We start from the raw sequence: 12,690 nt of genomic DNA on the forward strand, positions 1-12,690 counted from the left end.
ATAACGCTAATAAAACATAAACGCATAATTTAAAACAATTCCCATAAATAAATAAATATACACACGAATATTTAGAACAATCTCACTTACGTATCAACCAACTTTTTCATAGCTTCGTATGTACTAACTGTATTGTGTAAGGAATCCAGAAAATATACAACTTCTCTGATAGGATTAATCGCGACCAACAACCAATGTCCACTGTAAGGCAAAACAAATATGAGATGAAAATTTTCTACACAATGTAAAAATATGAAAAATTATAATAGATGAATTTAGAATTAAAGTCTAACTCGTTGCCGGTATTAAACGGTAAAAAGAACAACTTTTCTGATTTTATGCTGGCCATAAAATGGTTGAGTACATACGCCATGACTTCATCCGGTTTAGATATGATTAACCCTAAGTTGGTAATGAAGGGAGCTAAGAAAGCGAATCTTTGCCTCAATCCACTCGGGTGCATCAATTTTTCATGCAAAAACCTTAAATAAAAGACCTCATTAACATTTGAAATGAGTAAATGAATTGTTCATTTAATTAAACAAATTAGATCGGATATACCTTATGTATGTATCAATAACACCGAGGCCTAATTGCGTATGTTCAAAAATTTGTTCAAAATCCTCCATACCAATTGTTTCTTGATGCTCAATACCAAACACATCTTCCTCCATAGGTACAAGACGGGTGTTTCCTTGTGGAATATCAGAGAGTTGTAAAAATGTTAAAAGGCACGACCTAAACTTATTGGGAGTAGGTTTTTTCTTAGTTGCGGTCTTCTTAGCAACAACCTTTTCAGGCTTCTTACCCTTACTGACATCTTCAATCTCTTTAGCATGCATCTAATTAAAGATCATATAATTAGTTAGGTGAAATATAAGATTACGAATTAACATTTTTCATGCATAAATATCATATAATTGTGATGTACCTCTTTTATTGATGCAACTGACTCAATTTTCCGCGGAGGCTCCTTGTCTTTTGCTTTGGATTTTGTTGGAGTCTAATTAACATAACCATGTAAAAACAAATGTACGTAAAATGCGCGTAAAAACTTTGAATACTCAAAGATTCATATATATGGTTTTAAGCATACCTCATCATCTACACTAATTAGGCTTGACGGCCATGCAACAAACGAACCTATTGCATCTCCCACCAATGTGGCATCCGAAACATCGTCAGGATGCGGTAATAACGCATCCTTCTCTAAAGCAATGTCAACCGATACTTTCAAACAGCCAATAGGGAGCAGTCTAGTGTGAAGTAATTCTCCCAAAGTGTTATGCACTTTTCCCTTGCCAACCATCCGATAAGTAGAGTTGGCAAGGTGAAATGCCTTAAAACCAATAATAAATTTCAAATTGTTATTGTGTATATATTTCAATTAAATAAATTAAGCTACTTTAATTTCATAATAATATATATAACTACCTCTGGAAGATCCGGTTGAAAATTACAACCGATACTACCTTTGTCACTAGTAGCTTTACAGCCTGAAGCTTGCTCTCTTAATTCTTTTTCCCTTTTTAATTCGCGGACTTCAGCTTGTAGTGCATACAAGGTTTCCTGCAGTTCTCTATTGCTAGGAGCCTTCTGTTTTTTCATCTTCAAGGATGTTGGAGTGATTCCAACTCCCTTACCCCTCACCCGACCAGAATATTCAGGAATATCTAATGCGCGGCTAAGTATGCTCCTGCAATCATTGTCTTCATCTGGAGATATAGACTGAGATAGAGTCTCCTGAAATTCATATGAATATTCAAATTTTGTCTTATTAATATGTTACTAAACTTTTGATTTAATTAAATAAATAATGCTATACTTACGCATTTTTCAAAAACTTTTTGAACATCTTCTTTGACAACTCCATCCTTTCCCACACGGGCTTCCTTCCACAAAACATGTGGTGGAACAGATGTTTCAGAACTACTCTCCCTTGTTAACTACACATTAAACCAAATAATATGATCAAATATAACTCACGATGAACAAGTATAACATTGAAATTTATAGATACTTACAATAGACTGTTCTAAGCGTCCATATCCCATACGCCCTTTTTTGTATGGATATGGGGGACCTGATGCTCTTTGCCGATTTGTTTCACTTCTACTCCGAAATTTTAGGTTTTTTCGTTTTTCTTTAAACGTTACCCATTCTTCAGGTGCAATCAAACTTCCATATCTTTTTGGATACTCTGCATCAACAAAAATTTTATTCGCATCCATAAGATATCTCCTAGTTAAAAAAGTCCTAAACCCTCTTAGTAGTCTTCCGGCCAATCTGAGACAAATTTTTCTTCTATGATCCTCCATGTTGTTGAAACTCCTCTACGAAAAACATACACAGTGCGTTAGTACAAGTAATTTAAAGACGTAATCATCATTAAAAACAAATAACATCACATATGGTACCTGTATCTCAATCCAAAGTTTGTCTTTAGCTTTTTTCAAATTTGTATCTCTCCAATCATCACAAGTAATTGGAATTGCATTCCTTACGAGTGCACCAATAAAACTTGTAATCCTTGAACCGTTAGGCTCAATTAGTAGGCCACTTTCGCTCCAATGCGCATCTAATAGTATGCCTCAGTCTCTATTACGAATGACGTTCTTCATAAGTGTTATTCCTCTTCTAATTTCCGCTTCCTAATCAACAATGTTCTCATGATCTCCATCATCAATAGCATCATCATGTGGTTGATCCTCGTTACTAGCCATCTAATTAACCTATAATAAAGAAAAAAATAATCAATTGACACTCATAAAATTCCATAATCAATTGAATATAAAACATAAACTTATTACATAATAAGATTATACTGTACACAATAATTTATTGATTAACACATTCAGACATACTAGTAACACTCACATAGTTACATTATCAAATATTATCATATAGTAATCACAGGATAACACGATGAACAATGAAAATAAAACAAAAAAATAGGTACTAAATATCACTCACATCTTACTTCTTTCACTAACATCTCTTTCTTTTCTTGGTTGAAATACGAGTTACTTGTTTCTTAGCAATGCGAACGTCAGAATTAATCCAAATTCCCTCATCATGATCCTTTCTGATATATGATTCATCCGTTATACTATTCTCATCTTGATCAGTCTGTCTAACACTTGACTGATTCTCACCATCAATATCACCTTGATCTACACCGGTATCATTAACCACTTTGTTAGATAAAAGTTCTATAGACCATTTCGTACTCGTCGGGTCAGTGACATAAAACACTTGTTTAGCTTGAGATGCTAGAATAAAAGGCTCGTCTTTGTACCCCACCCTATTAAGATCAACTTGCAGAAATCCTGACTTATCCATTCATATGCCACTACTATTTACCCACTTGCAACCAAAGATAGGAATCTTAAACTTCTCGTAATCAAACACCCAAATGTACTCAATAACCCCAAAATATGACAGATTTGCATATTTGGGGTTTAAGTCCTTCATACTTGATATGCACATTGCTTCAGCTAACACGGTGACACCACTATTTTGCATAGTACTTTTGTCATCTTGTTCTTTGGTATAAAATGTGTATCCATTTATTGCGTATACGCTGTGAGAAAACACATGCAAACCTGGACCATATGCCAAACATCTCAACCTTTATGTTATTGAAGCGGGATCTGAAGAGCTCTTTGAATAAATATGATCCTTAAACCATTGTATAAAACTTTGATTGTGCTCTCGTACTATCAAATTTTCATTTCTGTTCTGATTTAACCCTCGGAGTACAACCTTGTGCATTTCAACATATGGCTCAACCTCACTGTCATTGTGCAGAACATACAACTGCACTTGCTCCCGTTCAACCCTTGATATTGTCACAATTTTATTTCCAATTAATTTTTTACCTTCCTTTTTTTTCAAAAATATGAGTTTTGGGGAGCCCAACGGATTGAACATTGGACAAATATTCAGTACAAAACTCAACCGCTTCTTCAACAATGTATCGTTCAACAATACAACCCTCTGGGTGACTCCGGTTTTTCACGTACCCTTTTAATATTTTCATATAACATTCAGCAGGGTACATCCATCTCATATAAGCTGGTCCACACAATTGTGTCTCTTTCACAAGATGAACAACTAGATGTACCATTATGTCAAAAAAAGAGGGAGGAAAATACATCTCAAGCTCACACAAGGTAATAACTATTTCTTTTTGCAGTGTTGGTAAGACCTCAAGATCGATCACCTTACTACAGATTGACCTAAAGAAAAAACACAATTTAGTTATGGCGCTTCTTACTTTTTCTAGCAAAATGGAACATATACCTATTGGTAGAAAATGCTCCATTATAACATGACAATCATGTGTCTTTAAACTCTTCAACTTGAGGTCTTTCATAGACACGAGTCTTCTAATATCTGAAGAGTATCCTTCTAGAACTTTTACTTCACTTAGAAACTTGCACAAATTTTTTTTCTCCTTTCTAGATAGAGTAAAAGCAGCAGGTGGTAGATATGTTCGTCTTCCTTTCTTCACTGGTCCCAATTCAGTTCTTATTCCCATCGTTAACATGTCCTCCCTTGCATTAACGCCATCCTTATACTTTCCTTTTATATTGAGTAACGTACCAATAACACTTTCGAATACATTTTTTTCAATATGCATACCATCAAGAAAATGTCTCACATACAAAGACTTCCAATATGGCAATTCAAAAAAAATCAACCTCTTCTTCCACCCACCTTTGACAACCTTATGTGCAAAAGGCTTGCCAAACTGAGTACTCACATCTTCCACCTTTTCAAAAATTTGATCACCTGTCAATATAGGTGGAGCTCTACGTTGTTCTGCCTTTCCATTGAATGCTTGTCTCCACCCACGGTAGTGATGTTTAGAATGTAAGAATCTACGGTGACCGAGAAACACATTCTTCTGACAAAGGTCCAATCGCGTCGTATTGGTTTCATCTTCACAAATAGGACACGCTTTTTGACCTTTAATGTTGTACCCCTGATAGATTTCCATATGCTGGAAAATCATTAATTGTGCCAAATAACATCGCCCTCAAATTGAAACTTTCTTTCCTATATCCATCATAAACCTCCACACCGTTCTCCCACAAAATCTTTAAATCTTCGATCAAAGGTGTCAAGTATACGTCTATGTCATTCCCTGGTTGTTTAGACCCAGAAATTAACATAGATAACATCATGTACTTACGCTTCATACATAGCCATGGGAGTAGGTTATAAATCATAAGAATCACAGGCCATGTGGTATGTGAGATACTTTGAAGACCATGTGGGTTCATTCCATCAGTAGATAATGCCAATCAAAGGTTTCTTGCTTCTCCTCCAAAATCGGGATAATCATCATCAATTTTCGACCACTGTGGTGAATCTGTCGGATGTCGATACTTTCCATCAATAATTCTTTCATCTGCATGCCAATTCAAATGTCTTGCATCGGTTTCACTACGAAACATGCGCCTAAATCTCGGAATTATAGGAAAATACCATAAGACTTTTGCTGGAGACAATTTTTTCTTATATCGAGATAAACCGCATTTAGGGCACTCATTTAACGATGCATATTCGTTTCGAAACAAAACGCAATCGTTTGGACAAGCATGTATCTTATCATAGCTCATGCCAATAGAGCACAACATTTTTTTTGCCTCATAGGTTCGATTAGGAAGAACATTATCCTCCGGAAGCATATCTCTCATGAGGGCTAATAACTCTGTGAAAATTTTATCCGACCATCCATTGCCCGCCTTTAAGTTGTACAACTTTAATACCGCAGACAGTCTTGTGAATTTACTGCAAACTTTATACAGTGGTTTCTCTGCATCGCTTACCAACCTCAAACATTTTAGGACAGTCCTTAAGATCTTCTTCAAGTGCTTCTGCAATCTCTTCGACTCGATCACAATCGTATGTATCCGTGTCATTGTCGTCTGGAGCATAGGTCGTTGTATTACTTTTCTCCCCCGGTTCAACATTCTCGTTAGTTTCCTTTCCATGATATATCCAACACTTATAACTTCGATCAATCCCATGCGTCAATAAATGCAATTTCAATCCATTTGCGTCAACCCGACCCCCATAACAACAACCCAAACAAGGACATTTCATTCGACCGGCGTCTTCGACGTGTTCAACGGCAAACTTAACGAATTCCAATACCCCATTCTCGTACTCTTTTGACAATCGATCGGCATTCATCCATTTTTTATCCATTGAACTTGACTTACCAAAGAAAGTCAGGGGTTATTGGTGCCGACGACGGATGAAACTATTAGAGAACAATAAACAAAAACACTATAATTAATTGAAGAGAAAAACAATGGAAAATGGTACATCACACAAAATTGTTTTACACCACACAATATGAAACTATTAGAGAACTATTCAAGTGAAACTATTAGAGTTAAAATTGTTTTATTTTATAATCTTGATTTATTTTATAAGTATTTAAAACAATTTCAATGAATCTACATCTCTAATATGATAAAAGACAAGCTACTCAAGTTCTAGACTTTAACATTTTGTTAGTCTAGTACATCTTATAATTGACATAACTAACTTTTAAACATGTGAACTAAGATGCCTGCAGTTTGTGAAACTAATTTTTAACGAAGGTAATTGGTGATAGAAAAAGTTGTTTTTTTACCTTAAGTATATTGTATGCATTTTATTATACATACAGAACCAAATATATAGTAAGAACACAGAATTGAGAATAACACATGAAAGTATGAAACCAGACAACTTGGCAAGTCACGTAGATTGTTAAATGAGATCAATCATTTAGTAAAACTATGAAACACTAAAGCACATATTTTCAAGAACGAATTCGCATCTCAGTAAGAGACACTTATGAAATGCATTTTAGTACGAACATGAGAACTTTGGCAAGAAACCACGAAAGTAGAGAGCTTTCACTAGCACTCAACTATCCTATAAACAACACTACTAATGTAGCTTCACCTTCAACCACTTACTGATAAGAAACTAATCTTATGAGATAATCTAAAATACTCCACGATAATAGATATTAGTAAAAACATTGTTGTATTGAATTGTACCAAAACATTTTTTGAATATTTATTATTCATTCAATTAGCATATACATTCATCAAAAAGAGTATTGAATTGTACAAAAACATGAAAAAATGTATTCTAATAAATGCACCAATACAATTTGCAACTCAAACAATCTTAATTAACTAACCTAAAACATGTTAATCCAAATTAATAACCATTGAACCATACACTTTTTCTCTAAACATACAAAATCTCAACTAACAAAACAAACTAAAATTCAACTAAAACTTGGTCTCTCTCTAGATGAAGAAGAATGCAAAAACTCAATACAATCTTCAACAGTTTCTGTTCTATGGGAATCTGTAAGGTCTGAAAATGAACTAAAAATATTCAGGTGGGGTGTTTGGTATCATTTTCCCGCATTTGATATGAGAACTAAAAATTGAACCAATTCAGATAGGAACCAATCTACTAAACAATTGACAGTTATATCACCCAAACAAACAACATAATAACATCACAAAAACTTGGTACCGGTAAAATATAATCTTCTTTCTAAACCCTTAAAAGAATATAGAAAACACAGCCCATAATAAAATAAAATTCCTACACAAATAATAATAGAGTGCCCTGATAATGAAGTAGGTTACCTTAGAAAGAGGATACTGAATTTCAGAATGTAGTAACAGAGAGGAGCAAGGAGGCGGTGAAGTTGTTGAAGAAGCGAAGTTCAGTGCCAATCGTAGCAATTTGAAGGAAGCTCCGATTTCGTTTTGCAGCAGGTGAAAACCCCAACTGTGGGTTCGATTTATGAATTCGTGGCCATGCAGAAGAAGAAATTCTCGTGGGAGAAGAGAGAAGAAATTATTGGTCGTGCTGAAGAGGAAATTTTCGTGAGGGTTTTCCGAAATCGTTGAGGATTCACATGGATTTAGAAGATTTGGGTGAGGGTTTCACGATTTCGTTGACGATTTCAGAAGGGTTAACAATGATTAATAGAGATTTTTAGTGTTTTCGTTTGGGAGAGAAGAAGAACGATAATAGAGAATAGAAAGTATGGTTAACAGTGATAAGAATCTATTATTTATTGGATTTAATATAATTATCCTAATATAGCGCTTTGGAGAAAAAGCGCTGGCTAAGATAAGCCTTTAGCAGCGCTTTTAAAAGTGCTGGTTAATATGGGCCTCTAGCAGCGCTTTTGAGAATATTTTTTTTAAATGTTACATGACTTTAGATAGCGCTTCTGGTAAAAGCGCTGTCTAAGGTAAGCCTTTTCAAAAGCACTGTCTAAGGTGTGCCCTTTAGCAGCGCATATAAAAAGCGCTGTCTAAGGTAGGACTTTTAGCAGCGCTTTTACTCTTTTTCGTATACAATTTCCGTGTTTTATTTTTTATTTAACTTATAGCAGCGCTTTTTGAAGAAAGCGCTGTCAAAGGTGCGCTAGTAAAACTCATTTTTGGCGTAGTGGATGTCAATCAATTGAATCAATTCAAACATTAAAAAAATATCAAAACTTGTACTATGTCAATCGATTAACATAATGAGTCAATCGAGTGACTCCTTAGCATTTTTGAAAATTCACAAACAAAAATACAATCAATCGATTGAGTGCTAACAGAAATTAGTTGACTCCCTTAAAAACTTGAAAGTTTTCCTTTTAAAAGTTTCATATTGAATGACAGTCATGCATGAATATTGAAGAAACATATAACGGTTTAGATGAAAAGATTTTGAGCACCTAAAGCTTATAAGCATATGAATTGCCATTGTACCTTAATCTTCTTGATTCAATCCTTTTTTTCAAAGCTTATGCAATCTTGATACTTGATTTCAATATTTTTCTTCTTTGATCTTTCTTCTATGATAAGCTTTTGTCTTCATAAAAAACTAAGTTAAGATAGATGATGTACATCTTCTTCACAATCTCTAATAATTGGGAGTTTAACTACTCATTATTCAAATAAGAAATACAAATAAAATATTAAAGATATCACATAAAATGTTGTAGAGAGAAGTTTCAATTTCAGAGTTGAAGGGCGCCTTCTCTCTTTGCCACTAATGAGTTCTTCTCTATAGCATAGTATTCATATTTTCCAAAATTGATGATTTTTTTCACTCCTTGCATGTGTTTAAATAATAGTATAAGATATTCTAAACATTTGTTAGGTTCTTGCTAAGTCTCGATGATACAGATGCACATAGAACTAATTCAGATCTGAAGGAATGATGCTTGATAAGGTTACACAAAATAAAATAATTGAGTACTTAGAGGGAAAATCTACATATTATGATGAACCGAGTCATTCTAGGACCACAACTAGTGGTTTAGTGCTTGTATGAATACTTCACTAATTTAACTCTAACTTGGTCACTAATTTAGGTAAAAGGATCTAGATGGATTATTAAGGGGCACAAAACTATTTTGAGGTAATCTTGTGACATGTTGGAGAAAAAGGATATAAGGAAAATTGCAATATGCATTGTAACATCCCAATTTTTATTAATTATTTTAGTTATTTTATTTGGTGTTTTTGTTAATTATTTAATTATTTAATTATTATGTGGTATAATAATTATTTGGGTATTTAATTATATGTGTATTTGTGCTATTTGGGTTGATGGAGTTACTAATGAGATAATATGTTATTGGGCCTAATTAGTGAAATAAGGATGTTGGGCAATAATTGAGTTAAGTCCAAATTAGAGAAAAGATATAGTAAGAGAGAGTTAGGTCATTTTCATTTTCATAACATTGGCTTTGGTAAGAACAAGAGGAATAGAAGAGAGTAGAAGAGAGAAGAGGATTTTGTAGAAACTTGAAGAGGAAGGAGTTTTGAATCAAGTAAGGGGGAGAATCTTCATTATCTTGATTATATACTTATGCAATGTGTAGTATTATGATATGTGTTCATCTCTTCCTTTCTCATAACTTTCTATGATTGGGATTTTTGGGGATTAAGGTTTGACTATTTTGACATGATTTATGATACTAAGTTGCTTATATTGTTAACCAATGGTAAAATGGATGATCAAACCTTTTAATTGCTGATAAATGAGCCATACATGTAATTTAGAGGGTTTTCGATGCACTGGTACAGGTCTAGGTGTGCTCTGTAGAAAATGCAAAATCGCTATCTCGCTAAGCAAACTCAGGTCGCTAAGCGAGTTCTATGCATATTTTGTAGAAATCGCGAGCTTTATAAGCGAAGCCGGATCTCTAAGCGAGATTGCGAAAATGAAACTTTCTGGATTTAGTTTTAGCTAGCACGCTGGGAACTTGCTAAGCATACCCTGTTATGCAGAATTTTCTGAAACTTCTAAATGTCATAACTTTTGATCCGTAACTCCGTTTTATGTGTCGTTCGAAGTGTTAGGGAGCTAACGTAACTATCTATATAATAGGAATGGAACGGTTAGCGCTTGATGAATTAATTATGATATTGTTGTGTGAATGACATGTAAATATGTATATGTAAGTTATGAATCGATGAATTGTGGATGACAATTGTTGATATGTATGTGATATGATATTCATGAAATTGTGTGAATGAACATATGTTATTTGGATGCATTCATTGTGAATGATTACTTGATGTGGTTTGTACAATTTATGGATAATTCAATGTGTGAATTATTATGATATGCGGTATGCTAAGATTGTATGGATAATCTTAATTGCATATATCTTGTGATAATTGTATATGCATTCAAGATGGCTTTGATCCTTGTGTGGAAACATAAGCGAGTGGCTTTGATCCTTGTGTGGAAACATAGGCATGGCTTTGTTCCTTTGTGGTTCGGAAGCAGTGAACTAAAGGTTCATAATATTGAGGGATTTGATCTTGTCCAGATCGGGAGCGTGGCTCTGGTTTATAATTGGGAGTGGTGAGCTTGATACTCACATGGTACCATATGTATTGAGTCACATTAATTACATTCGAGTCGCATTAAGTATTATGTGATTACTTGAATTGATGTGAATTGTTTTATGATGATTGGAAATTGTGTTTTGTGTAATAATTGTGGAGCTTATTCAATTATGAAGTGTGATGAATGATAATGCTATTGTATTCTATATTCATTGTACATATTGTATGTATTCATTATGATGTGAATTCTCACCCTTCTGTTTGAATAATGTGAATTCTCACCCTAATAATGATGATTGCACTTTTTTCTAATTCCTTTTTAGGTTTTATGTCCATTGAATTTCACCAATCAAGGCTTGGTAGTTATAGCAATAGTTAGTTCAATTATTGGATCTTGGATTTCAACACAATGATGTTGCACTAGGAAGTTCTCCAGACCCTGGCCCTTGAAACCCCCTCAAAGGTACATATTTTAATCATAACCATTTAGCTTGAGAGCCCACTTCATCAAGTGAACCTTTGAATGGGCCTATTGATTTGATACTTGACTATGTTAATTTCAGACAAGACCATAACCTCCCTAAGAAATAGGTAATACTTAATTTCGTTATACACATCATATAAAGACCAACATGATTTTTCAGTAGGAGTGTACCTAGTTTCCACACAATTTAAGATACAATTAACTAGTATACATCTCTTTTTTGGTTCGTTAACGACATCCTACATTAACAAGTAGCTAATTTATTCATCTTTAGTTGCGATTAAACTTCATTGATCTTCCTAGTACTAATGGATCGAGTGATTCCTTGATTTGATAAGCCTTCCGTTGAACGTATTCTCGTACCATTTATATGAGTTTTTGATCTTACCGAGCAGATCAGATGGCCAACAACATTGAAGGCTTGAAGTTCGGGATGATGAATATGAGAAAAAGGGGGTTGTACCTGCAAGGCACTCCGATGCCAAAGTAAGTATGTATTCCACAAGGCACAACAAAGTGAGAGGGTTTTTGGGGTAAGAAAAGATTACCCTGCCCTCTGTATGTAGAGGGCTATTTATATGATGTTTTTGAGCGGATTAGACTCCTCCTTCTGGGGCAGATATTTAGGAGACGCGTGGACTGGTTGTTTGTCGAGCACGAGGGGTCCTCGTGGTCGATTGCTTGGCAAGTTTGCCCGGTCTGGTCGGGCGGAAACTGCCATATGTGATCTGAAGTGTATTGGGCCGAAGTCGGGAATGGCCCAATTGACTAGATTGGGCCGGTCCAGAACAGGAGCCCCCCAAGTCTTTGCTTCCGGTCAGGGGAGTGACAACTTATAGGAAGTTGATCCAGGGGTCCGAGCCTAAGATATCCGAGGGAGGTAGGTCGTGCGTTTCCGGGGAGAAGAAGGGTCAGGCCGGGAGTAGGGAAGCGTGTCGTTTCAGAAAAGTTGATAGGGGGCGTGTCACATTTAATGTGAAATGATGGCTAATCTATTCCTTAGGCTATAGGGTTAATGATTGCCATTCCTCTGAACAATATAGCACGTGCGGCGCGTGTGGTGCCTTAGGTATCATATAAATAGAAGAAACCCCTCATTTTTCCAAACTTTTCAAATTCAGTCACTTTGTTCTCCCTCCGTCGGCCTTTCTTTCTTGCAGTGGTGTTTGTTACGGATTCTTCAACTTTTCATCGAAATCGTACCTGTAAGTCAACCTTTAATCCTTACTTTCTGTATTTTTATGCTTCGATCGTTGTTTAGAACTGATTGCATGTGGTTAGGGTAGGTTTTTAGTAAGACTTCGA

The 12,690-nt window shown here is 35.0% G+C and overlaps 1 protein-coding gene across 1 annotated transcript; it reads right to left on the reverse strand.

Annotated features, from left to right (window-relative positions):
- Window positions 1–430: 430 nt before the first annotated feature.
- LOC131635359 (uncharacterized) lies at window positions 431–2,602 on the reverse strand. Its single transcript, XM_058905975.1, has 7 exons — window positions 2,418–2,602; window positions 2,025–2,333; window positions 1,830–1,946; window positions 1,435–1,743; window positions 1,097–1,339; window positions 932–1,003; window positions 431–842 (listed from the first exon to the last, which is right to left on the reverse strand). Exons 2-7 carry the CDS (start codon window positions 2,316–2,318, stop codon window positions 534–536), a joined length of 1,344 nt encoding a protein of 447 aa, XP_058761958.1. The 5' UTR covers window positions 2,319–2,333; window positions 2,418–2,602; the 3' UTR covers window positions 431–533.
- Between the last annotated feature and the right edge of the window lie 10,088 nt (window positions 2,603–12,690).

Source organism: Vicia villosa, unplaced genomic scaffold, assembly GCF_029867415.1.
Source record: "Vicia villosa cultivar HV-30 ecotype Madison, WI unplaced genomic scaffold, Vvil1.0 ctg.001470F_1_1_1, whole genome shotgun sequence".
NCBI classification, from domain to species: Eukaryota; Viridiplantae; Streptophyta; class Magnoliopsida; order Fabales; family Fabaceae; genus Vicia; species Vicia villosa.